Consider the following 27,642-nt stretch of genomic DNA (forward strand, 5'->3'; position numbering starts at 1 on the left):
AGGCGGGGGCCTCCGCAGCCGACCAGGGGCGGACGTCGGCCGCCGGTGATGCGGGCTCGGCGGCCCCGCCTTGTCCTGCCCCCGTCGCCCAGCGGGGGCCGACCATGATCCACCTGCAACGATCGGGGCCTGAGCCGAGAAGAGGCCCCGAGGTCCCCAGTTCGGGAGAGCCGAGCTCTTCAAGGGGGCCAAGGGAGGAATCGGCCGAGCCGGGGTCCCCTCTCCTCGAGGGGAGCTCGGCTATACACGACGCCGATGTCGCACGAGCCGTGTTTCGGCGTGCGATGCTTCCAGCGGACCGGGCCGAGTTCCGGAACTTGCCGCTGGAAGAGATCGTCGACGGTACCTACCGCAATACCGTTCGGGTAAGCTACTTTCCCAACTTTCCTTAGGCTACTGGCGAACACGCTGTATGTTTTTCGACTCATAATTGCTTCATCCTTTTCCTCTTGCAGCACATTCACGAGGTCGACACCCTGGTATTCATTGCCCAAGGGTGTCAAGAAGAGACTCGGCGGCTCAGCCGGCAATTGGAGCCGGCTAAGAAAAGAATTGCTGAGTTGGAGGCGGCACTGGCCGAGGCCGAGGCCGAGGCGCGGAGGGAGGCCACTGAGGCCGGGCGCCTAGCTATGGTCGAGGTGCTCGAGGAGGAAAGGGCCGCCCATTCGCTGGCCAAGTCGGCCCTGCGCGCCTCGGAGGCGCGACTGGGGGAGGCCCAGTCCAAGATCGCGGGCCTCAAGTACGAGGGCGGGGTCTTCCGCCTCAAGATCGAGCAGCTTGAGGCCCGGGAGAAGAGGGCGCTCGAGCGAGCCGAGAATGCCGTGGAGCTCTTCAAGGAGTCGGAGGAGTTCCGCGACATGCTAGAGGAGGAGACTGTGGACGGGTTTCTCCGGGGCTTTGATAACTTCCGAAAGCAGATGGCTCGGATCTGCCCCCAGTTCGACCTTTCGACGATCCGTCCGAGGATGAGGCTGGGGTACAGCTCCGACTCTGACGACGTTCCTGCCGCCCTTATGTCCGAAGAAGATCTCGCTGAGGCCGAAGCCGAGGCAGCCGAGCCGGCGGTGGCGGAGGCCCTCCCTCACGAAACCAGCGAGAACGTTCCCGCGGCGCCAGCCGAGGCCCCCGCCGCAGACCCCGAGTCCGTACCCGCCGAAGGCCCCCAGGTCATCGCCGTGGACGACCCCGAGGGTGACGCGGACGCTGCTGCCGCCTCTTAGGACTTAGGCTTTTATCTTCTCTTTACTGTAAATGAGGTCGGCCTTCACATTTGTTAAACGGCCGACCTCCAATTTTGTACTTAGCCTTTCGGCATTTTGCTAATGAAAGTATCTTTTTTTTTGCCATTCTGTGCTTACTTTTCCTTTTTTCTCCTTTAGTCGTAAGCGAGACCGGTGCTTTAACTCATTATTTTACCGACCCTCGACTTTTCGTCCTAGCCTTTGGGCTGCTTGATAAAGACATGTTCTTTGGCTGTGTTTTGCTCTTCTTTTCCTTAGCTTATTTAAGTGTCCAACAAATTTCACCAGGTGTTGGAGCTCGGATTTTAGAGCTCACAGGGGTTGTTGGGCTCGGTTTTCGGATTCTTGAGGCACCAAGTTCGGGCCTCGGACCCCCGGAAGGGGCCTTATCAGACTTGCATAAGTCATTATTGGGGCACTTGGCCGAGCTTTCGAGTTCGGCTTTTTGGGGCGTAGGTTCACAAGAATGTCAGGGCTGTTCCCTGACGGGGGCATGAGCCAATAGCCAAGCCGCCGTCGGGGCTTTCACGGTCGTTGCCCTCGGACTTCACCGAGGTTCCGGCAAGCAGAGTTGGAAACTGTAGAGGGTACCTCGGCCTTCTTGGGCTCGATTAGCACGCCCGCGGTCGAGGTCATCTTCGATTGATGCCTCGATGTATGGGGGCCGAATCGGACCCTTGCTCGAAAAGGTTTGCATGAGTTGTCATGGGGGTTATCGGTAGGGGGAGCATGCATGAGGTCGATGGGACCTTGGTCTTAGACCGACTTGTAGGGGCGACCCGGCCTTGGCCGGGGTAAATTCCCAACCTCGATCGGGATTTCGCTAGCAATATGTAGATAAATATAACAAGGCGGGCGTCGAGCGGGATGTACCTTTTGCGCCTCCGTAGTTGCGCGCTTTATAGCGGAGCGGATTGCCTTGTTCCCTCGTCGACCTTCGGAGTCACTCTTCGGCTTGGGATCGTGGGAGCTTGGGCTTCCTACGAGCCTGGCGGCGCCTTCCGAGGTCGAGGGAGTTTGCGACTCTACGGTCGATTCTCGGGACATCTCGAACATAGTTGAGGGATAACACACTAGATTGAGGGGGCCGGGGCCACATTCCCGATCCGGGATGCTTCCCGAGGTCGATGGAGTTTGGAACTCTACGGTCGACCTTCGGGGCATCCCGGCCTTAATTGAGGAATCTTGCGTCAGGTCGGTGGGTCTGGAAACGCTCTACCGACCTGCGATACGTCCCGGGGTCGAGGGAGTTTGGGATTCTACGGTCGACCCCCGGGGCATCCCGACCTTAGTCGAGGAATCGTTCGCCAGGTCGACGGGTCTGGGTACGCTCTATCGACCTGCGACGCTTCCCGATGTCGAGGGAGTTTGGGACTCTACGGTCGACCCTCGGGGCATCCCGACCTTAGTCGAGGAATCTTGCGTCAGGTCGGTGGGTCTGGGAACGCTCTACCGACCTGCGATACGTCCCGGGATCGAGGGAGTTTGGGACTCTACGGTCGACCCCCGGGGCATCCCGACCTTAGTCGAGGAATCGTTCGTCAGGTCGACGGATCTGGGTACGCTCTATCGACCTGCGACGCTTCCCGAGGTCGAGGGAGTTTGGGACTCTACGGTCGACCCTCGGGGCATCCCGACCTTAGTCGAGGAATCTTGCGTCAGGTCGGTGGGTCTGGGAACGCTCTACCGACCTGCGATACGTCCCGGGGTCGAAGGAGTTTGGGACTCTACGGTCGACCCCCGGGGCATCCCGACCTTAGTCGAGGAATCGTTCGTCAGGTCGACGGGTCTGGGTACGCTCTATCGACCTGCGACGCTTCCCGAGGTCGAGGGAGTTTGGGACTCTACGGTCGACCCTCGGGGCATCCCGACCTTAGTCGAGGAATCTGAGGATCACAGATGACCCAACATTAGAAGAAATAATCATAATCATTGAAATGGGCGAATTATTTGTAGAAAGGAGACTGAGTTCATATTCCTGATCGTCTTGAACCCCTAGGGGTTTCATTGGTAGTACATTCGTAGATTCTCGGAGTTCCAGCTTCGCGGAATTGGAGTTCCCTCTAGGGATTTCAACTTGTATGCTCCGGGTCGTTGTACTCGGGCGATTTGATACGGCCCTTCCCAATTTGGGGCGAGTTTTCCCTGCTCGGTCGGTTGAGAAGCCTCGGCTCTCCTGAGGACAAGATCCCCTACTTTGAAGAGCTTGGGCTTAACTCTGGAGTTGTAGTATTGGGCCGTTTTCTGTTGGTATCTTGCCATACGGACCCGGGCGACCTCTCGTGTCTCTTCAACGAGGTCCAGGTTGTTTCTGAGCCGGAAAGAGTTGGTGTCGGGGTCGTAATGCTCCACCCTTGAAGAAGGGAGGCCGATTTCCAGCGGGATGACGGCCTCAGTGCCATATGCTAGGTTGAAGGGGGTCTCTCCTGTGGGCAGTCGGAACGTAGTCCGGTACGCCTAGAGGACGTTGTACAAGTCCTCGACCCACTGTCCTTTGGACCGATCAAGCCTAGCTTTGAGTCCCTGCAAAATGGTACGGTTAGTTACCTCAGTTTCCCCGTTTGTCTGGGGATGGGCGACCGAGGTGAAGCGGTGGTCGATGCCGAGCTCAGAGCAAAATTTCCTGAAGTGGACATTGTCGAACTGTCGGCCATTGTCGGATATAAGGATACGGAGAAGTCCGAATCTGCAAATTATGGACTTCCACACGAAGTCCCGCATCTTTTGCTCGGTGATCCGGGCTGCAGGTTCGGCTTCGACCCATTTGGTGAAGTAGTCGATGGAGACGACCAGAAATTTTCTTTGCCCGGTGGCCAGAGGAAAGGGCCCCAGAATGTCAATCCCCCATTGGGCAAACGGCCAGGGGGCGATGATTGAAGTTAGCAGGGCCGAAGGTCAGCGTTGGATGTTAGCATTCCGTTGGCACCGGTCACACTTCCGAACGAAATCCGTCGCATCTTTCTGGAGCGTGGGCCAGTAATATCCTTGTCGCAGAATCTTATGGGCTAATGCCCGACCTCCCAGGTGATTGCCGCAGATTCCTTCGTGGACCTCTCGGAGGGCATAGTCCGCCTCAGAGGGGCGGATGCATCTGAGAAGAGGAGAAGTAAATGATCGACGATAGAGTCTGTTTTCATATAAGACATACCGGGGAGCTTGGCGCTTGATCCGGCGAGCCTCTGTCTCATCATGGGAAAGGGTTCCGTCCTGGAGATAGCAGACGAACCCGTCGATCCAGCTCGGTTCAAAGTCGATGCACATGGTGGGTTCTGGTTCATCCGTGCTGGGAGTCCGAAGATACTCGAGCGTTGTCCCCGTGGAAAGCTCGCTCATGCGGGAGGTCGCTAGGTTGGACAACTGGTCTGCCCTGAGATTCTCCGCTCTGGAAATGTGTTGGATACTGAAAGAGCTCAGGGTAGACACGAGTTCCCGTACTTTTTGGAGATATTTCTGCATGGATGGCTCTTTTGCTTCAAAGTCCCCCTGGATCTGGCTTACTACCAGCTGGAAATCACTGAAGGCCTTCAGGTCTTCTACTTTCAGCTCCTTTGCTAACTTGAGCCCGGCGATGAGAGCCTCATACTCGGCCTCGTTGTTCGAGGCCGGAAACTCGAGGCGTAAGGCTTGCTCGGCCACCACTCCTTCTGGGCTGGTGAGGATGAGTCCAGCCCCGCTACCCCCCGAAGTTGACGACCCGTCTGAGTGTAGGACCCATGGTAGTCTTGGGGTTTCCTCTATGGATACGGATGGTAGCTCGGGGTCGTCCGGCAGGGTGCACTCTACGATGAAGTCGGCGAGTATTTGAGCTTTAATAGCCGGCCTGGGCCGATATTCGAGGTCAAATTCTCCGAGCTCGACCGCCCATTTGGCGATCCTCCCCGCATGATCCGACCTTTGCAGTATTTGCTTCATAGGCTGGTCGGTCAGTATGGTTATTGTGTGGGCTTGGAAGTAAGGCCTGAGTCTCCGAGCTGAAATGATAAGAGCAAAGATCGTCTTCTCAAGTTTGGAATATCGAGTCTCAGCATCCCTGAGGACCCGGCTGATGTAGTAGACCGGCTTTTGGAGCTTGTCCTCTTTCCGGACGAGGACTGAGCTCACTGCAACTGGGGAGACGGCCAGGTATAAGTAAAGGACTTCGTCCCTCTGAGGCTTGGTGAGCAGCGGGGGAGAGGCCAGAAGGCTCCTGAGCTCTTCAAAGGCCTGCTGGCATTCTTCTGACCACCGGAAATCCTTTGGCCGCTTGAGGATCTTGAAGAATGGGAGGCAGCGCTCAGCCGATCGGGAGACAAATCTCCCCAAGGCGGCAACCCGCCCGGTAAGCCGCTGCACCTCCTTGACTGTCCTCGGGGGCGTCATTTCTTGCAGCGCTCGGATTTTCTCGGGATTGGCTTCAATTCCGCGCTGGGTTACTATGAAACCCAGAAACTTGCCCGAGGTGACTCCGAACGCGCACTTCGCTGGGTTGAGCTTCATTCGATATCCCCTGAGCTTGGAGAACGTTTCGTTGAGGTCAGCTACATGGTGCTCCGCCGCTCGGCTCTTCACCAGCATGTCGTCCACGTAAACTTCCATATTTCGGCCGATCTGGTCTTTAAAAATTTGGCTGACCAGCCTCTGATAGGTGGCTCCAGCATTTTTCAGGCCGAAGGGCATCACCTTGTAGCAATAGGTGCCCTTGTCGGTGATGAAGGCCGTCTTCTCCTCGTCTTCTGGCGCCATTCGAATTTGATTGTACCCCGAGAAGGCGTTCATAAAAGTCAGCAGTTGGTGTCCTGAGGTGGAATCGACGAGCTGGTCGATGCTTGGGAGGGGGAAACTGTCTTTTGGGCAAGCCTTGTTCAGGTCGGTGTAGTCCACGCACATGCGCCATTTTCCGTTGGCCTTCTTTACGAGGACTATGATGAGAGCACAAAAGTGCGACCTACATGTTACTAAAATTAGTGTTATTGTTAACCGATAATAATAAATTCACTAGATTAATATTATATTTGGATTTAACATAGATTAGTATAAATTATAGATAAAATGCACATTGAGTACAAATTTGACTTCAGATCGGGTCCGAATCGGATCCATTTCTTTTGAGCTTTTGGAAAATAATTTTGGGCAAATCTAAATTTGCCATAAGGTGCTGGGTGACCCATGACTTGAAAGAATTGCACTTGACCTCCAGCCAGAATAGATGACCCAAAATTTCATATCATACTATATGACTAATCGGATGGAACTTGATGTCTCCCATATCCTCCCAGCCGTCCGCACGCATCACAAAGCTCTCGGCTCCTCCCTCCTTCCGCGTTCAAGATCCACCGCATCCGTGACACACCTCTGCACCCACGGATCCATGTCCTTCCCGTGGTCCCGTTCTTCAACGCCTCAGCCCGCCAGCCAGCCACACCTTCCGCTCCTTCCCAGCAACCAAAGAAGGAAGTCCTTCCGCGTGCCAGCCACCGTGCCAGCAACGCCCGGAATCCCATCATCCCGAAATCCCAGCACCCAAAGAAGGAAGCCCCAGCCGTGATCCAATCTTCGGCGATCCCGCACCGCGTTCCCACCTTTCGTTTCAGCTTCCAGCATCTTTCCTCTTCCGCTTCCAATCCCGACGATCCCCCACCGCGTCTTCATCGCATCTCCTTCCGTTTGTGATCAAGGAACCGCATCTCACTGCTTCCCGAATCAGCATCCACTGCATCCGTGGTCAATCTCCTCAACGGATCACGCCAAGATCGCTCCTCCTCCGCCTCGCAGCCGTCCATCTCACCGCATCCAGCTCCTCCCAGCAGCCGTCCACGAAGCTTCCGCCCGTGATCAGCGATCCAGCCTGCTCCCAGCGCCCGGATCTCGTCCGTGATCGACTCCTCCCCGCGTCCTCACCGCGTCTGCCATCTCCCTTCCGCATCAGGCGTCCGTCCGCGGCTATAAGAAGAGAAGGAGGAAGAGGGAAGGAGGGTGTGCTCGGTTGGGGTGGGAACCAAAGGAGGAGTCGGCTGGGTGTTGAGAAGAAGAAACAGAGCAAGGCTCTGTTCTTGGGAAGAAGAAAGGAATAAAGAAAGTATTTTATTTTGGGAGCTCCACCGTGGGAGAGAGAGGGAGAAGAAAAGTGACTTGTTCTACTTTCTTTTTCTTTATTTTATTTACAAAAGAGAAGGAGTATTAGGTCTAATCTCCATTGTTATTTGTAATCGGTGTTATTTTTTATCAAATCTATCATTTCTTTTTCATGCAATCCTTGTTCTAGGTTTAGTTTAATTTCTATTTTCTTCATGCAATGGTTTAATTTTTCTTTTTATACAATACATTAAATTTTCCTTTATGCAGTTTCTTCTTGTTTTCATCCATTTTTATTTATGCCAGAGCTTTTTTTTTGATTAGTTAAAAATATAAATGCTCTTTAAATCTAAGTACATGTCTTTTTATTATTTTTAAATAGAAAAATAATTCTCCAGTAGACTAGAGAATTCATCATCATCCCCGATACAATGTTTTTCTTCTATTATTCAAAAATCGACTTTGAATCCGAGTGAACGTTCTAATTTTTATGCAACTCCAATCACCTCCCTGTGGATCGACCTCTTACAACCACTATTCTTCGAGTAGAACAGGTAAGAGTAAAATTAAATTTAACTTTTGTCCGTCGGTTCTAACAACGATCTGTCTAGCATATTTTTAGTTAGACAGGAATCGGACGAACAAAATTTTGGCGCCGTTGCCGGGAAGGCAAATCGAGAAGCAAGAACGATCACGAAGATCAAATCAAATTTTGGATGTCCGAAGTGAACGTACTCCGGTAGTAAGTTTTTATTTTTATTAATTTTCCTTATTTTGATAATTTCTAGTTAATAATTTCGTAGTTATTAAATTCTGAAATTTGAAATTCAAAAAAAAAAATTAAAATTAAAAAAAAAATTCAAAAATTCAAAAAATTTTTAAATTCAAAATTTGAATTCTGAGATTCGAAATTTGAAGTTTAAAAAAAAAAATTTTCTAATTAAATCAAAAAAATATAAAAAAAAATTATTATTTTTGCTAGTAATTGATAGGGTGCAATCCCCCGAGGTTATCATGCCTCTATTGGGACTCCTCACGGAGTAATCTCCAGAGCTTATTCAACGGGTATTCGGAGATTGACTGACGCATAAGAATTGTGTTTAGTTTACATTCAAGTTATTGCTATATAAATAATAATAATAAAAAAAAATATAAATAAAAATAAAAAAAAATTATAAAAAAAAATAAAATAAAAAAAAAATTTTGCTTGCTCATTTAATCAATACAACCTAATGACATTGCGTAAACTTTAAAAAAAAAATATTGATTATTTGCTGCATTTAGTATTAAGCATTTGCATAAAGTAATTAAGGGCAAAACCCATTAAAAAGATAAGGTCGGGAAGTCATTACCTGTCCTTAGCCCAAAAATCACCACCTTGCATACTTATCCTAAGCCAAATTAAATTAAAATCAAATTAGACGTTGGCCTTAGGGTTTTCGAGCTCAATTAGGCTCTTGGAAAGAAGCGGCTGAAAGCCACTCCAGTGAGGATTTAGTAATTGGTGATGTCTAGGAAAGTTTTACAACAGTAAGAACTGTTACGGGTATTGTGGTATCGGTGTATCCCTTCTGGCACCACCGCACACCCCGGGACTTTCCTGGTCACTGGTTACTGGATCACTTAACTGGTAAGCTCAAGCTTAATCTGAAAGAGAGATTAGGAGCTGTCTAATCTAGAGAGAATTTCAGAAACTTTTTAACCTGATAAGTCTCTGTGCAACTAGATTTAAGAAGCTACTAAACCTCACTTAGCTCTAAGACTAATAGGGTCAAATTGTTGTGTGGTGTTGATTGTGGTCATCTTGGTCTAGCCCTTCTTCTTATCTTTTAGGATTTCGTTTAAAAAATTGAGTCTAATTAAGTTGTGGAAAATGTATGTATGGTAGAAGGTCATTAAGGGATAAGTTAACCCCATTTGATCCTGAGATTGAAAGAACTTTTCATCACAACCTGCGAACTGTAAACCAACCGTCGATCACTACAATGGGTGAACATATTAGAACCCTGAATGAATTATTCGCTCCTGCATCCGCTAGTCCACCTACATGTATAGTATTGCCAATAAATAATGCAACCCAATTTGAAATTCGGGCTGCAACAATAAACATGTTACCCAAGTTTCATGGGTTCGAGAGTGAACAACCCTATATTCATCTAAACAAATTTTTGACAATATGTCAAACGTTTAGAAATCAAAACTTAGATGAAGAGGGTATTAAATTAAGGTTATTTCCCATGACTTTAGAGGATCGTGCTGCTGCATGGCTGTATTCCCTAGCTTCAAATTCCATTACATCATGGGAACAACTATCTAGGAAGTTTATGGCTAAGTTCTATCCTATGGTAAAGACTGAAAAAATTAAGGATGCCATCAGAACTTTTAGAGAAAAATCTGAGGAGGAATTTTCCCAAACTTGGGAACGGTTCCATGACTTGTTGGTCAAATGCCCACACAATGGGCTTGATAAGGCTGATCTAGTACATTTCTTTTACAAAGGACTACCTCCGGCACATAGAAACATGATTGAGTCCATGCACAAGGGTAGGTTCATGGACCAAATCCCGGATCAAGCCTATGAATTTCTTGTTGACTTAGCCGAGAACGCCCAAAATTGGAGTAGCTATGGTGAGGAAGTAAATAGAGATGAGTTCGGGTCCAGAAAACTAAGTAATTATGAAATGAAAGCAAACCCAGAACTCAAAAATGTCATGTCCAATCTGGTGACTGGAATGAACAACTTAAGCAAAAAGTTTGATGCTTTCACTGTTTCCACTAGCTCGAGTTCATATAAAGAGTTAAATCCCATCATGAAAGTGGATCATGAGTCACATAGTTTATGTATCTTGTGTAATAGTTCTGAGCATCTAGTGGAGTGTTGTCCTAGTTTACCCACCATAAAGGCCGAGCAAGCAAATGCTCTAAATTCATATAGTGCCTTCAAAAAGCCCACTCCTAATTCATTCAGTCCAGTCTACCACCCTGATAATAGGTTCCATCCAAATTTCTCATACAAGCAAAATGAACCTATTCAGTATCAAAGTGGTCCACCAGGTTTTCAGAACAACTTCCCCAGGATAGGTCCACCACAAATGAACCAACCTTTGGTTCCATCTGTACCGCCTTATAATGCCCCTATCCCACAGCAACCTTCACAATTAGAAACCATGATGGCTAATATGATGAAACAACAACAAGATTTTATCAAGCAACAATAACAGACCAATACAGCCCAAGCCCAGACTAACCAATTCCATGCGCAAGCAATTGCAAAACTTGAGGTTAGTCTGAGCCAAATAGCTAACTCTCTAGGGGATAGGAAGAAAGGTGAACTACCTAGTCAACCAGTGCCTAACCCTAGTAGACAACAAAATCAAGGTCAGATAGGTCAGTATCAAATCAATTCTAATGGAAATCCGACCTATGAAGTCCAAGCAATTACCACTTTAAGGTCTGGCAAGCAAGTGGACAATAAAGTCCAACTTCCTGAAAATGAAAAAGAAAATAAAACTGAATCCAATAAAAACCCTATTCAGAAGAGGGGTCAAGAACAGGACAAACCGGAAAAAAGGGAAGAACCCATAGAAACATACAAACCCAAGGTTCCCTTTCCCAGTAGACTTCAGGACTCCAAGAAACAATCTAACTTTGATGAAATCATGGAAGTCTTTAAAACTGTTCAAATAAATATACCTTTTCTCAATGCCATAAGACAAATTCCCTCCTATACAAAATTCTTGAAAGACCTCACCACGGTCAAAAGAAAAACAAGTATTCCTAGGCAAGCTGTTATGGCTGCACAAGCCTCATCCCTCATTCAACAACAGATTGCCCCGAAATTCAAAGACCCTGGTTGCCCAACTATTGAAATAAAAATAGGAGAGACGATCATCCAAAGAGCTCTATTAGATTTAGGAGCCAGTGTAAATCTACTTCCCTATTATGTGTACCAAAAGTTAGGTTTGGGAGAATTAAAGCCTACAAATATTACCCTTTCCTTAGCAGATAGGACAGTGAAGTACCCCAAGGGAATTGTAGAGGATGTAATAGTGAAAGTAAATGAGTTTTACTATCCTGTGGACTTCGTTATCCTTGAGACCGAACCTGTAATACATCCAGACAATCACACACCTATAATCTTAGGTAGACCCTTCTTAGCCACAGCAAATGCTGTGATCAATTGTCGGAATGGGATGCTGAAGTTATCTTTTGGCAATATGAAAGTCGAACTTAATGTCTTTAATATAAGTAAACAACCACCAGACGACAAAGAAATCAATGAAGTTGACATGATTGAAAGTCTGGTTCAGGAGACTTTCTTACAAACTTATAATAAGGACCCTTTAGAAGTTTACCTTGCCCATTCTGAGGAAGTGGTCGAGCATGCACCCCCTAGTTCTGTTCCTCTTATAAGCATAGATCGTCACCAGCCAACTGTTCTTCCTTGGACTCTTCCAAAACTATTCTTAGATAATGGTTGAAAAAAATGGCGATTTACATTTTGTCTGGCTGAAGACATAAAACTTAGCGCTCTTGGGAGGCAACCCAACATGTAAATATTTTCAAAAAAAAAAATGCAGGTTTGTGATTTTTGCCCCTATTGTCACTTTACCTACCCATATTAGGTAACTTCTCCTCTATCCTATTACTGTTTTAAATTTTCTTTCACATTGAGGACAATGTTAGATTTAGGTGTGGGGGAGAGAATATTTTTGATGCAATTAAAAAAAAATATTAAAATTAAAAAAAAAATAAAAAAAAGGGGGATTTCAAATTTTTAACTCAAAATCTAATCTTTTTGGCTGTATAAAGTAGGAATTGCTTTGACAATAGCTTTGAGTTAAGGAATATGATAGCAGTTTTAGCTTGAGTTGTCGTCCCACCTATCTTCTGCTAACATGATACAAGATGAGTTAGCACCTACACATAAGCACATGAATAGTGGGGTATGTAAACTTACGACTAATATGAATACTTTTAATCTTCGGGATAATTTAGAGTTATATGTGTGATGAACACCCTAACCTAACCAAAAAAAAAAAAAAAGAAAAAAAAGAAGAAGAGATAAAATAAAATAATGAGTTTAATTTAAGTCTCCTCACTGAGTAACCGGGCCTCCTGCCTGGCAAGCAGCGAGTGTTCGCGTAAAAAGGTGAGGACATTGAGATTAAACTCTGAGTGACTAATTTGGCCTTGAAGCCTAGTTAACTTGAGTTATTAAGCCTATTAGGGTGTCTCTACACCTAGTGCCCTGAGCCATCTGGATCGGGAGTCATTGGCCTAACACTCGCTACATGGGTTAGCTAGAAAGCTTAATAAGGCTAGATATTGCACAAGTCATTCTTCTTAGCATTCAGTCTGAAAAAAAAAAAAGAATAAATAAATCCGGGGTGTTCATTACCATTTAACTCTAGAAAGTCTTGAAAATTGGAGTGATCATGTTGGAAGTAAGTGAAAGCCACTCATTTATATGATACTATCTTGCACCTCACTACATTCTTGACTTGTTAGCAGATAGATGGGGTGTAATGAAACTTGAGTTAGAGTCTGTTTAAATATGATAACAACAAGTCTCTATTGTCCTTGCAATTCTAGTTTCATACAATAATACTTGTTCAAATTTCGAGTTAAAATTTGGAAATTCCTGACTGATGAAGTTTGTGGGTAACTTCACTGCAAACCCTCACGAGACAACACTCGTCCGCTAAGGGTAACCTAGGGGTTTAACGGCTTGTTGCACATGCTAAGTGCAATCGTAATGCTCTACGAAAGTGAGTATTTATCTTAGGATATTTATATAATAAATAACACTTTTGCTCTCTCATTTTATCATTTTTGCACTGAATTGCTAGAGACTAGCAATAAGCTAGTTGGGGGGTGTGATAAGAGCACAAAAGTGCGACCTACATGTTACTAAAATTAGTGTTATTGTTAACCGATAATAATAAATTCACTAGATTAATATTATATTTGGATTTAACATAGATTAGTATAAATTATAGATAAAATGCACATTGAGTACAAATTTGACTTCAGATCGGGTCCGAATCGGATCCATTTCTTTTGAGCTTTTGGAAAATAATTTTGGGCAAATCTAAATTTGCCATAAGGTGCTGGGTGACCCATGACTTGAAAGAATTGCACTTGACCTCCAGCCAGAATAGATGACCCAAAATTTCGTATCATACTATATGACTAATCGGATGGAACTTGATGTCTCCCATATCCTCCCAGCCGTCCGCACGCATCACAAAGCTCCCGGCTCCTCCCTCCTTCCGCGTTCAAGATCCACCGCATCCGTGACACACCTCTGCACCCACGGATCCATGTCCTTCCCGTGGTCCCGTTCTTCAACGCCTCAGCCCGCCAGCCGGCCACACCTTCCGCTCCTTCCCAGCAACCAAAGAAGGAAGTCCTTCCGCGTGCCAGCCACCGTGCCAGCAACGCCCGGAATCCCATCATCCCGAAATCCCAGCACCCAAAGAAGGAAGCCCCAGCCGTGATCCAATCTTCGGCGATCCTGCACCGCGTTCCCACCTTCCGTTTCAGCTTCCAGCATCTTTCCTCTTCCGCTTCCAATCCCGACGATCCCCCACCGCGTCTTCATCGCATCTCCTTCCGTTTGTGATCAAGGAACCGCATCTCACTGCTTCCCGAATCAGCATCCACTGCATCCGTGGTCAATCTCCTCAACGGATCACGCCAAGATCGCTCCTCCTCCGCCTCGCAGCCGTCCATCTCACCGCATCCAGCTCCTCCCAGCAGCCGTCCACGAAGCTTCCGCCCGTGATCAGCGATCCAGCCTGCTCCCAGCGCCCGGATCTCGTCCGTGATCGACTCCTCCCCGCGTCCTCACCGCGTCTGCCATCTCCCTTCCGCATCAGGCGTCCGTCCGCGGCTATAAGAAGAGAAGGAGGAAGAGGGAAGGAGGGTGTGCTCGGTTGGGGTGGGAACCAAAGGAGGAGTCGGCTGGGTGTTGAGAAGAAGAAACAGAGCAAGGCTCTGTTCTTGGGAAGAAGAAAGGAATAAAGAAAGTATTTTATTTTGGGAGCTCCACCGTGGGAGAGAGAGGGAGAAGAAAAGTGACTTGTTCTACTTTCTTTTTCTTTATTTTATTTACAAAAGAGAAGGAGTATTAGGTCTAATCTCCATTGTTATTTGTAATCGATGTTATTTTTTATCAAATCTATCATTTCTTTTTCATGCAATCCTTGTTCTAGGTTTAGTTTAATTTCTGTTTTCTTCATGCAATGGTTTAATTTTTCTTTTTATACAATACATTAAATTTTCCTTTATGCAGTTTCTTCTTGTTTTCATCCATTTTTATTTATGCCAGAGCTTTTTTTTGATTAGTTAAAAATATAAATGCTCTTTAAATCTAAGTACATGTCTTTTTATTATTTTTAAATAGAAAAATAATTCTCCAGTAGACTAGAGAATTCATCATCATCCCCGATACAATGTTTTTCTTCTATTATTCAAAAATCGACTTTGAATCCGAGTGAACGTTCTAATTTTTATGCAACTCCAATCACCTCCCTGTGGATCGACCTCTTACAACCACTATTCTTCGAGTAGAACAGGTAAGAGTAAAATTAAATTTAACTTTTGTCCGTCGGTTCTAACAACGATCTGTCTAGCATATTTTTAGTTAGACAGGAATCGGACGAACAGACTACGTTGGCGAGCCAGTCTGGGTAAGAGACCTCCCGGATGAAGCCGGCTTCAAGGAGTTTATCCACCTCCTCGGCCGCAGCTCGTTGCCGTTCCGGGGCGGAGCCTCTTTTCTTCTGCTTTATAGGTCTGCTGGTTGGCTTCACCTGAAGTCGATGGACCATGACCTCAGGGTCAATTCCCGGTACGTCCGCGGGCGACCAGGCGAAGATATCGGCATTGTCCCGCAGGAAGCTGATGAGGTGATTCCTCTCGCGGGCGCCAAGGCCGGAGCCGACCTGCACAGTTAGCTCGGAAAAATTTTCTCGTAGTGGAACTTGAACAAGAAGCTCACCAGGCTCTACTTGCTTCTTCCAAAGGGTGTCCCTCGCATCCAGGGTTTCTATGGGTAGTGAGGGGCCCATTGGCTGAATCGGCGCCTCGGTCGGTTGCCTTACTCGGTAGGCCGCCATGTAGCACTGCTTGGCAACCAACTGGTCTCCACGGACCTCGCCTACTCCTTGGCCGGCGAGGAACCGCATGAGCAGATGGCGGGTTGAGACCACGGCTCGAAGGGCGTTTAGCCCTGGCCGCCCAAGGATGGCGTTGTAGACTGAGGGCAGGCGGACCACAAGGAAGTCCGTCCTCACAGTGCTCTCCTGGGGAGCGAGGCCAACTGTGACAAGGAAGCTGGCCTCGCCTTCAACTGGGACCGAGTCCCCGGTGAACCCAACCAGTGGGGTATTGATTTTTCGGAGATGTCCTTCTGGCAACCCCATTTTTTGGTAGGCATGATAATACAAAACGTTGGCTGAACTTCCATTGTCAACTAGGACACGTTTTACATCAAACCTGTTTACAATCATAGAGATGACCACAGCGTCATCGTGGGGGGTCTCAATCCCTTCCAGGTCCTCGTCCGAGAACAAGATGACTTTATCAGTACGCAGGCGCTTCGGGGAGGCTCCCTGGGCTGCTTCTCCTGCCGAGGCTCCTCCGATCATATTGATGGTGCCGGCGATAGGCCTGTTGTCGTCCGGGTTTTCGGGCGGTGTGACGTTTTCCGTCGGCCTCCTTTCCTCACGTCGGTTCCTCACGAACCGGTTGAGTACTCCTCGACGGATGAGCGCTTCTATCTCGTCCCGGAGCTGGAAGCAATCTTCCGTGTCGTGCCCACGGTCTCGATGGAAGCGGCAGTACTTCCTGGGATTGCGGGGAACTCCCGTATCCCGCATAGGAGGCGGGGGTCGGAAGAAATCCCGACCCTCGATTTCCATCAAGATCTCGGCCCGGGGGGCATTGATAGGCGTGTAGTTCTCGTACCTCCCTGGGTACGTCCGGGGCCGTGGTGGAGACCTTGGTCGAGGTGGGGTCCTCCGCTGAGGTCGTCCCTGCTGCCGAGGCGGGCTCCTCGGTCGGGGGAGGTTCTTCTCTCGACGGGGGGATCGACTCCTTTGTCGGCCGCGCTCCTCGCGGCGTTTCTTCTGCTTCCTTGAGGCGGGCTCAATCGCACCCCGCCTGGAGGCGACCGCCTCCTCGGCCTTGGCATACTTCCGGGCTCGGGCTAGCATTTCGGTGAAGTCGGCCGGGAAGCTCTTCTCAATGGAGAAGAGGAATCGATAGGAGCGAACTCCAGTCTTCAGGGCCGACATGGCTATTGACTGGTCTAGCTCGCGAACTTCCCACGTAGCGGCAGTAAAACGGTCCAGATACTCCTTGAGGGATTCCCCCTCGTTCTGCTTGACGTCCAGGAGGGAGTCTGACGTCCGCCGTTGGCGTCGGCTGGCAGCGAAATTGGTAGCGAACTGCCTGCCGAGTTGCTCAAAGGAGGATACCGTGTTCGGCTTTAGTCCAGAAAACCAAAGCCGAGCTATCCCTCGAAGAGTCGCTGGGAAGGCCTTACAAAGTACGGCCTCCGAGGATCCTTGTAGAGCCATGAGGGCTCGGTAGCTCTCTAGGTGGTCGAGGGGGTCGGTAATTCCGCTGTAGGGCTCCACCTGAGGCATTTTGAACCTCGTGGGGACCGGCTCATCCTCGATCTGGCGGGAAAAGGGGGATTTGGTGGTGAACTCAAAATCTCCCTCCTGCCTTGCTTTCTTACTGTGGAGCGCTTCAATCTGGCGCTCCAAGTGCTCAACTTTCCTGTCGAGCTCCCCAACCCGTGGAATCGTCGCCGTGGTTTGCTCCGGCTCACGGTGGTCTGGGGCTGATTCAGCTTCAGAGGGTTGGGGTCTTCTGCCGAGACCTTCCCCTAGTAGCTCTCTCTGGGGGGAGGTTCGCCCCTCATTGTTGGCTCTGGAGGAGCCATGAAAGTTCTGGCCTGGGAGAACCGGGCCGTTGGGAGGAAACTCCGGCTGGACCTGGGCCTGCGGGGGGAGCGTTGGTAAGGCCTCCTCGCGTCGCAGGCTTTGAACGGCGGCGGCCAGGGCCTGGACTTGCTGTACCAGAGCATTGAATTGCTCCGGCCGGACCTGAGGAACTGGGTCAGCCGGAGTAGGTGAATTCTGGACGGAATGTCCAGGACTCTGTGGGGGACGCCGGGAGATGTTGGAGGCTCCCTTGCTTCTCAACTTCATGATCGCTACTCGGGCCCTCCTTCTAGCGCCAACTGTTGCTGGAAAATGAATCCGGGGGCGATCGTCGATCGAAGAGAGGGAGCGGCAGGTGTTCACAGGGGAGCGGCGGTCCGTCGGCGGGCGGCGTCCTCCGTCCGGGTGCCTGCAGGAAAGCCGGTGGCCGGGTCTTCCGGCGCCGGCCCTCCGACGCTTAAGTCAGAAGGGGGGCAAATTGTATGAGAAGAGAAGAAGAAGAACAGTATTTGTAGAGTGCGGAGTCTCCAACCCCCCTCTGAGAAGCAAGGGCTCCCTTTTATAGGGGGGGTCGGTTTACCTGTGATGTGATGGGGCGAGGCCATTGTACGGCTCGGCATGTTGCTCGGATCGGCGCACGATTGGGTGAATCATCGCATTGATGTCGGAGGTGAGGTCGTTGTACGACCCGAGCTGGCACGCGATCGAGTGAATCATTGCATTGATGTCGGAGGTAAGGCCGAGATCAGAGACTTATCATGGTTGATTGGACTCTGCGGAGCTGACTTGCCGTGGAGAGCTGCGGGTCCGTAGATAACAGGAGCCATGCGCATTAATTGTGGAGTAAGCCGGAGATCCGCATTAATTGTTGAGTGAACCGGGGGTTTGCAGGGGTCATGCGCAATAAATGCCGGGGCAGTGGCAGGATATGGCCCTCGGCCGGACCTCGGGGGGTACGGCCGTAGTAGGTGGTCGATAAAAACAGACCTCGGATGTCGGGAGTTTTCCGGGTCGGAGGTTGATGAGAGCACAAAAGTGCGATCTACATACCACTTAAATTAGTATTATTGCTAACAAGACAATGATAATATGGCTGATTTAATATTATATTTTTGTTGGCACAGGTTATTGTAAATTAGAGTTTGAATACGCATTTTGTATAGTTTGGGATAAGGCATGGCTCCAAGCCTGATGATGTTAGGAGCGTAATTGAACCTGGTCAAGCATACTTGCACCGGAGCTACACAAGCCTACATGCCACAGCTTTTTGAGCACATTGGGGATCAAAATAAAGAAAGATCACGTGTAATTGGGGAATTATTCCGAGTATTGGCTGGCTATCCCACGCTTCATCTTCAGCTGTCCAAGCCCCCAATCCAGCCATCTGCAGTCAGCTTCCTGATTCCAAATCAAGGACTTCCCAGATTGAGCATTCCCTTTCCCAGCCGTCCACGACCCTCTCGCAATGCATGCCAAAGATCCCGCGGCAGGCTTCTTCGTCGACAATCTCGTGCTATCCCACGCGTCCGTCCGCTCCTCCCAAGGCTCATCCGTCCGCATCCAAGCTTCCACGTCCAGCTCTCACGATTTCCTTCCCCATCCAGCGCGTCTCACAATCCTCAGCATCCGCGTCCGGGTATCTCGCAGCTGGTTAGGATGCTCCTCACGAACGCACTCCTCGTCCGCTCATCCCGTTCGCCTTACGAGCCACAGCCTCATCGAGCCGTCCGCCTCTTCTGCATCTTCCAGGCGCCAGCCGTTCAATCACCCCACGATCAGCCTTCCTCCCAGCCGAGATTAGCATCTCCTTCTTCCGCGATGGAACAGCAGCGGATTCCGGACTCGCGATCGTCCTAGCATCTCGTTCTTCAGCCAAACCAGCGCATCAACCGAATCCCAGCGTCCCGAGCTCGCGATCCAGCCGTCCGTGGCGATTCTCCCGCGTCCAATTCCCTGCAGTCGTCCGTTTCCGCACCTCAAACTTCTTCCGCGATCCCAGCATCCGCAATCCATTTCCGTTCGCGTCTCAGCTTCATCTCAGCCATCCAAGCGTCTTCATCCGGGGGGCATCAGAATCCTATCCGTCGGTCTCCACCGCGTACGAGAAGGGGATCAAAGGCCAGCTTGATATCTTCCGCTCGGCTGGGGGAGAGCCGAATATCCTCATTCGGTGAAAACAGAGGAGTCCCCATTCAAAGAAAAAAAACAGAGAGAGGAAACAGGGGAGGCCCTGTTTCCAAAAAGAAAAAAAAAAAAAAAAAAATTTTTTTTCTGCTGTTTTTATTTCCTGCACAGTCTGCATCAAACTCTGATATCTGAGTAATCCACCGTCTGATTGCATTCAAATTTTGTCGACTGGTGTAGGACACAGGATGCTTTCATCTGAACGGTCTGATTGATATTCTGAGTTGTTTCGACCATTAAATTAATATACAACCTTGCTGCTGTCTGCTTTGAATTTTCTGTGTTTAATTTTTTTGTTTAGAATCAGAATTTTATTATCATCATATCTCATTAACCCTTGTTGCTACTTGAAAATTGATAAGAACTTTAAGAAAAGATCAAGGGTAATCATTTAACCAAAAAGAAAAAACAAAAAAAAAACAAACAAATAAATAAACTCTGAAATTTTGTATGCTAGGTTGGAATAGGGACAACACTGGACGTCTGAGTCGACAAACATTTGACAATTCCTTAGATCACATTATTGAAACTTTTTCGCAAAATCTCAGATCTGGTGAGATGGCTGATGATGATGTAGGAAGTCACCATGGTGATGAAGGTAGACCCCCAGTTATGACACTTCGACAATACTTACATCCCACTAGGACTAGTCAACCTTCATGCATGATTATTCCTGAAAATGTAGGACACTTTGAAATCAAACCAGGAGTAATTCAATTGCTGCCCAAGTATCATGGGATGGAATCCGAGAACCCTTATCTTCACCTTAAGGATTTTGAGGAAATTAGCATCACATTTAGAGTGCCAAATGTATCGGAAGATGTCCTTAAATTAACCTTGTTTCCTTTTTCCTTGAAGGATAAAGCCAAAACATGGCTGAACTCCTTGAGACCAAGATCGTTAGGAACATGGCATGATATGCAAAGAGAATTCTTGAAAAAGTTCTTTCCCGCACAAAGGACTAACTTTTTGAAAAGGCACATTAGTAATTTCCAACAAAAAGACCATGAAACATTTTATGAATGCTGGGAGAGATTTAAAGATTTGCTTCTCTCTTGTCCTCATCATGGGTTTGAAACATGGAGAACCATTAGTTTCTTTTACGAAGGGTTGTCCCCACAGTTGAAACAATTTATAGAGACTATGTGCAATGGTCTATTTCTGGAAAAGCAACCCGATGAGGCATGGGACTATTTAGACTCTCTCGCAGAGACTGCACAATTATGGGATACAGGGGATAGAGTGAATAAACCTTTGCCTAAGCCTACTAGCATTCCACACGGGGGCCTTTACAACCTTAATACTCAGGATGATATTCAAGCTAAAATGGCAGCCCTTACTCGGAAGGTAGAGGAAATTGAACTTAGAAGGATTGAACCCGTCAAGACCGTAGAACATAACAGCGAGTGTTGTAGGATTTGCGAGATGCCTGGCCATCTCATCACTGATTGCCCCACAATACCCGCATTCAAGGAAGTCTTGCACGATCAGGCCAATGTTATGAATACCTATCAAAAATTTTTCAATAATCCTTTTTCGGGTACTTACAACCCTGGATGGAAGAACCATCCAAATTTCAGGTGGAGGAATGACCAACCTCAACAAGTATATAACCCAACTCCTCCACCTCCGCCACCTCATTATGCACACGCACCCCCTCAAAAACCCAGTCTCGAAGAAACTTTACAATCTTTCATGCAAGGTCAAGCTAAAATCAATGATGAATTAAGAAATCAACTGACAACGCTGACCACTGCTTTAAGTGCTCAAGAGAAGGGTAAGCTACCAGCTCAACCACAAACTAACCCTCAAGTCTACGGCGGTAGCAATGCATCATCTTCAACTTCGCATAAAGAGCAAGCAAAGAGTATAATAACTTTGCGAAGTGGAAAGATTATTGACCGACCAGTCCCGGAACAAACTCAAGTCATACCTGATTTTGACCCTCCCAAGACAAAAGAAAAGGATAATGAAGAAACTGAAGCATCAACATCTACTGAAAAAATTGAATGTCCTTTTCCTGCACCATTTCCACAAAGGTTAAAGCCCTTGCAAAAGCTTGAACCAAACTCTGAAATTCTTGAGCTTTTTAAGCAAGTAAAAATCAATGTACCTCTTCTTGATGCAATAAAACAAGTGCCTTCCTATGCAAAATTTTTAAAAGATTTGTGCACTGTCAAGCGTCGTTTAAATGTCAAGAAGAAGGCATTTCTGGCTGAAAATGTGAGCGCAATTTTACAGCATAACATTCTTCCTAAATATAAGGATCCAAGTTGCCCAACTATCTCGTGCATCATTGGCAATTTTAGGATTGAGCGAGCATTGCTAGATTTAGGAGCGAGTGTGAATTTGTTGCCATATACGGTATATGAGCAACTCGGTTTGGGTGAGTTGAAGCCAACAACTGTGACCTTACAACTAGCTGACAGGTCAGTGAAAGTCCCTAGAGGGATTATCGAAGATGTGTTGGTCCAAGTAGACAAGTTCTATTTTCCTGTTGATTTTATCGTACTGGACACACATCCGGCTTCCAATTCACCACATCAGATTCCGGTCATCTTAGGACGTCCATTCCTTGCAACTTCTAATGCATTGATCAATTGTAGGAATGGTGTCATGAAGCTTTCTTTTAGCAATATGACCTTGGAACTGAACGTCTTTAGTATAGGTAAACAACCCAGTGATCATGAAGAAAGTAAAGAAGTTGAATGGGTTGAAACCATTGCGGAAGAATATTTGTTAAAAGAAACATTTACTGAATCGGCCGACAATGGTTTGATAGATTGGTGTTCTGAAGGTACTGCTAATGATGAGGTCCCACCTGGTTTAGATAATTCGGATGTTATGATGGTCAATGGGTGGAGACCGCGAATAGAGGAATTTGAACATTTGCCATCTCGAGGAATAAAGATAGTACCATCCCATGAACAAGCACCTAAGCTCGAGTTGAAACCTTTACCGAAGGAACTCAAGTATGCCTTTCTTGGATCCGATGACACTTTTTCTATAATCATCTCATCTGATCTTGATCATGCCCAAGAAAGAAAATTACTTGGTGTTCTAAAGAATCATAGAGGAGCTTTAGGGTGGTCTATTGCAGACTTGAAGGGGATTAGCCCTTTGATTTGCACGCACCGGATATATTTGGAGGATAATGCCAAAATCACAAGGCAAATGCAATGCAGGTTGAACCCTACGATGAGAGATGTGGTTAAAGCAGAAGTCCTCAAGTTGCTTGATGTGGGTATTATTTACCCAATTTCCGATAGCAAGTGGGTAAGTCCTACTCAAGTTGTGCCCAAAAAAGCAGGTCTAACGGTAGTCAAAAATGAGCAGGGTGAGTTAGTCCCGACTCGTGTCCCCACGAGTTGGCGCATGTGTGTTGACTATCGAAAATTGAATTTGGTCACTAGGAAAGATCACTTTCCCTTACCCTTCCTAGACCAAGTTTTGGAAAGAGCTGCAGGACATAATTTTTATTGTTTTCTCGATGGCTATTCCGGATACTATCAAATCGAGATTTCACCAGAAGATCAAGAGAAGACTACTTTCACTTGTCCTTTTGGTACATTCGCTTTCCGTCGGATGCCGTTCGGGTTATGTAATGCACCTGCAACATTTCAAAGATGCATGCTCAGTATTTTTGAAGACATGAATGAGAAGTTTTTGGAAGTGTTCATGGATGATTTTTCTGTTTTTGGCGATTCTTTTGATGATTGTTTACTACATTTACAAGCTGTCTTAGCTCGGTGTATAGAAAAGAACCTGATACTGAATTGGGAGAAATGCCACTTCATGGTGCCAAAGGGAATTGTCCTAGGACATATTGTTTCATCGAAGGGCATGTAAGTTGATAGAGCCAAGATTGACTTAATCGCCAAGCTACCTGCACCCAAGACGGTTAGAGATGTTAGATCATTTTTGGGTCATGCCGGATTTTATAGGAGGTTCATCAAGGACTTTAGTGTCATAGCCCGACCATTATGTAACCTCCTATCCCTTGATACACCGTACAATTGGACTGAAACCTGTCAAGAGGCATTCGAAAAGTTGAAGTCTATGCTTAGCACTGCACCCATCGTGCGACCACCCGATTGGTCATTACCTTTTGAGATCATGTGCGATGCTAGTGACTCTGCGATAGGAGCTGTCCTAGGACAACGCAAGGATAATAAGCCATATGTCATTTACTATGCAAGCAAAACTTTAAATGATGCTCAAATGAATTACACCACCACCGAAAAGGAATTGCTTGCAGTAGTATTTGCATTAGACAAATTTCGCTCTTATATCCTTGGTGCTCCTATTGTTATCTTTACGGATCATGCAGCGCTAAAATATTTACTGGATAAGAAAGAGGCTAAACCACGCTTAATATGATGGATACTTCTACTCCAAGAATTTGACATCACTATCAAAGATAAAAAGGGAGTAGAGAATGTGGTTGCTGACCATTTATCACGGCTAGTTTTTAATGATTCGGTGCCACAGTTGCCCATCAAGGACTCGTTCCCTGAAGAGCAATTGTTTGCACTTTCTACTATGCCATGGTATGCTGATATTGTAAACTTTTTTGTCACTAACCGGATGCCGGAGCATTGGGGATCGAATGATAAGAATAATTTCTTGCGTGAAGTAAGAAATTATTATTATAATGCTCCTTATTTGTTCAAGTATTGCAATGATCAAATCTTTAGAAGATGCATTCCGGAACATGAGATACAAAGTGTACTCTCTTTTTGTCATGCCAGTGCTTGTGGAGGACACTTTGCATCTAAGAAAACGGCAGCTAAGGTGTTGCAATGTGGTTTTTATTGGCCTACACTATTTAAAGATGCCCACGAGTTCTGTAGGACATGTGACCCATGTCAACGTGTTGGAAGTCTAACTCGTAGGCAAATGATGCCTCTTCAGCCTATTACTGCTATTGAAATTTTTGACATGTGGGGCATCGATTTCATGGGCCCATTCCCACCGTCGTTTGGATATGAGTATATTTTAGTTGGTGTTGAGTATGTGTCAAAATGGGTAGAAGCTGTTGCCTGTAGAACTAATGATCACAAACCTGTTTTGAAATTTCTAAAAGAAAATATTTTTTCACGATTTGGGATGCCCAAGGTTATAATTAGTGATGGGGGAAAACATTTCTGTAATAAGCCTTTTGAGATCCTATTACGAAAGTACGGTATCACTCATAGAATTGCAACTCCTTATCACCCGCAGACTAGTGGCCAAGTAGAGCTAGCCAATCGGGAGATTAAACGAATTTTAGAGAAAACGGTGAATCCATCACGCAAAGACTGGTCTTTAAAACTTTCTGATGCATTGTGGGCTTACCGTACTGCTTATAAAACTATTCTTGGTATGTCCCCGTATCGGCTAGTCTATGGAAAAGCATGTCATCTACCTGTTGAATTAGAGCATAAATCATATTGGGCCATTAGAAAATTGAACTTTGAATTGTCAGATGCTGGTTTAATTCGAAAATTACAATTAAGTGAGTTGAATGAAATTCGTCGGGATGCGTATGACAATGCTAGACTTTGTAAAGAACGAATGAAAATTAGGCATGATAAATCAATTCTAAGAAAATCTTTTGAACCTGCACAAAAAGTTCTTTTGTATGACTCTCGCTTACATCTGTTTCCTAGAAAGTTACGATCAAGATGGACAGGTCCTTTCATTGTAAAAACTGTTTTTCCACACGGGGCAGTTGAAATTGAGAATCCACAGGATGGTCAAATTTTTAAGGTAAATGGACACAGATTAAAACCTTTTCTTGAGAATTTTGCAGATGAAGAGGACTCCTTTCCCTTGGAGGAGCCTTCTTATGACTGAGCATGACGGCCAAGGTATGTGTATATTAGTTAGAATTAAATTTTTTCTTTTATTTCTAGTTTTCTTCTTATTTTGTAGGTCTTCTTTTCTGAAAATCAACAGCTCAAGGTATTCTTCTTCTCTCTATTATTTTCTCTATTGTCTCTAATATATAATTTTCTTGCATTTTTTTTTACATTGAGGACAATGCAATGTTTAAGTTGGGGGGAGGAAAATATTTTGAAAAAAAAAAAAAACTTGTTTTTGCATTTGATTTATTCTACTACTTTCTTTTCTGAGCAAATGCACATGTATTTTCATATTGAGTGTGTACAACTATTAAGGCAAGGAACACATGCATACTATGACTGATCAGAGACCTATTATTAGATCCCCACACGTGTACTTAATGACAATAGGAAGGCCTCAGGAGTTCATATTTGTTAACTGCATTTTTGTTAGCTTTATCCATAAAAGAAGTATGAGTATCCTTGTTCGTACCATAAGGTTCAGGATTTGGTTTTCACATAAAGATAGAGGTTGAATATCCCGACTAGATTACTTAGGTGCCTTATGATCCGACTTTGGTTGACCTATAGTCACGATGCAGTCACATATATAATAAAAATATTTATATGGTTCAGTCTATCATTTCTTTTCTTGCATATTTATTATTCAAAAAATAATAATAATAATAATAATACTTATGATGACAAGTCTGGCCTCGTGGCGTAGTCTGGTTCGAGTAATTAAGTCCGAGGGGTGTTTCACCTAATGTCTTGAGCCAACTGGATCGGGGGTCATTGACTGAAAGCTCGCTACATGGACCTTACTAGAGCCTAATGGGGTTGGATAGCTGTAGTTGTCATGTGTATTGAAAAAAAAAATGAAAATGAAATAAAAATAAGCATGAATGAGTTGGTTAGGCTGAACCTAGTGACATGTGGTAATGGCTGGTTTGACTCCATTGTATTGGACCTCTGTGTACCCGGGTTGTTTAGTTGAGATTGATAGCTCTTTCTTTACATGCGAACCATTCTTGACAAATTTAGACAACATGTGATATTCTGAAAATTTGATGGATCAGGTTCTAATAAAGTGTAGAAAACATTTGTGGACTTGAGTAGTGCACCTAAAACTCAGGCGGTGCTCTGTTGTGGTGGAGGTATTAGTACTCTGAGAAAGTCATATGATTTGATGCACACTACACTTTTATATTCCTTGCTTTGACAGTTGCAATGCTTGAAAATATATATCGATTAATTACATGTGTATTAGCTTAGAATTTATTTCACATTTTTTTATTAGGATCTCATCTCATGCCATATAATTCATGATGTTTGTGGATAACATCCCTGAAAACCCTCACGAGACAACACTCGTCCACTAGGGTAACCTAGGGGTTTAACGGCTTGTTGCACGTGCTAAGTGCAATCGTGATTCCTACGAAAGTGAGTACTTATCTTAATTTTATGCAATTAGTTCTAATAAAACATCAAAGGATCAACCAACACTTTTCGTACTCTCATGTTATTGTTTACTCTGAATTGCTAGAGACTAGCAATAAGCTAGTTGGGGGGTATGATGAGAGCACAAAAGTGCGATCTACATACCACTTAAATTAGTATTATTGCTAACAAGACAATGATAATATGGCTGATTTAATATTATATTTTTGTTGGCACAGGTTATTGTAAATTAGAGTTTGAATACGCATTTTGTATAGTTTGGGATAAGGCATGGCTCCAAGCCTGATGATGTTAGGAGCGTAATTGAACCTGGTCAAGCATACTTGCACCGGAGCTACACAAGCCTACATGCCACAGCTTTTTGAGCACATTGGGGATCAAAATAAAGAAAGATCACGTGTAATTGGGGAATTATTCCGAGTATTGGCTGGCTATCCCACGCTTCATCTTCAGCTGTCCAAGCCCCCAATCCAGCCATCTGCAGTCAGCTTCCTGATTCCAAATCAAGGACTTCTCAGATTGAGCATTCCCTTTCCCAGCCGTCCACGACCCTCTCGCAATGCATGCCAAAGATCCCGCGGCAGGCTTCTTCGTCGACAATCTCGTGCTATCCCACGCGTCCGTCCGCTCCTCCCAAGGCTCATCCGTCCGCATCCAAGCTTCCACGTCCAGCTCTCACGATTTCCTTCCCCATCCAGCGCGTCTCACAATCCTCAGCATCCGCGTCCGGGTATCTCGCAGCTGGTTAGGATGCTCCTCACGAACGCACTCCTCGTCCGCTCATCCCGTTCGCCTTACGAGCCACAGCCTCATCGAGCCGTCCGCCTCTTCTGCATCTTCCAGGCGCCAGCCGTTCAATCACCCCACGATCAGCCTTCCTCCCAGCCGAGATTAGCATCTCCTTCTTCCGCGATGGAA

The 27,642-nt window shown here is 46.4% G+C and overlaps 1 protein-coding gene and 1 pseudogene across 1 annotated transcript in view; one reads left to right on the plus strand and one right to left on the minus strand.

The window, feature by feature from the left end:
* Positions 1-857: 857 nt before the first annotated feature.
* LOC103695863 (probable serine/threonine-protein kinase PBL23) overlaps positions 858-27,642 on the plus strand; it is a 38,481-nt gene continuing 11,696 nt past the window's right edge. Inside the window, exon 1 of the mRNA XM_039132141.1 lies at positions 858-1,191. Within this exon, the coding sequence (XP_038988069.1) occupies positions 858-1,191 (334 nt within the window). The remainder of the gene's footprint in view (positions 1,192-27,642) is intronic.
* On the minus strand, positions 20,414-20,511 carry LOC120112674 (annotated as a pseudogene).

Source organism: Phoenix dactylifera, chromosome 11 (assembly GCF_009389715.1).
Source record: "Phoenix dactylifera cultivar Barhee BC4 chromosome 11, palm_55x_up_171113_PBpolish2nd_filt_p, whole genome shotgun sequence".
In the NCBI taxonomy this organism is placed as follows: Eukaryota; Viridiplantae; Streptophyta; class Magnoliopsida; order Arecales; family Arecaceae; genus Phoenix; species Phoenix dactylifera.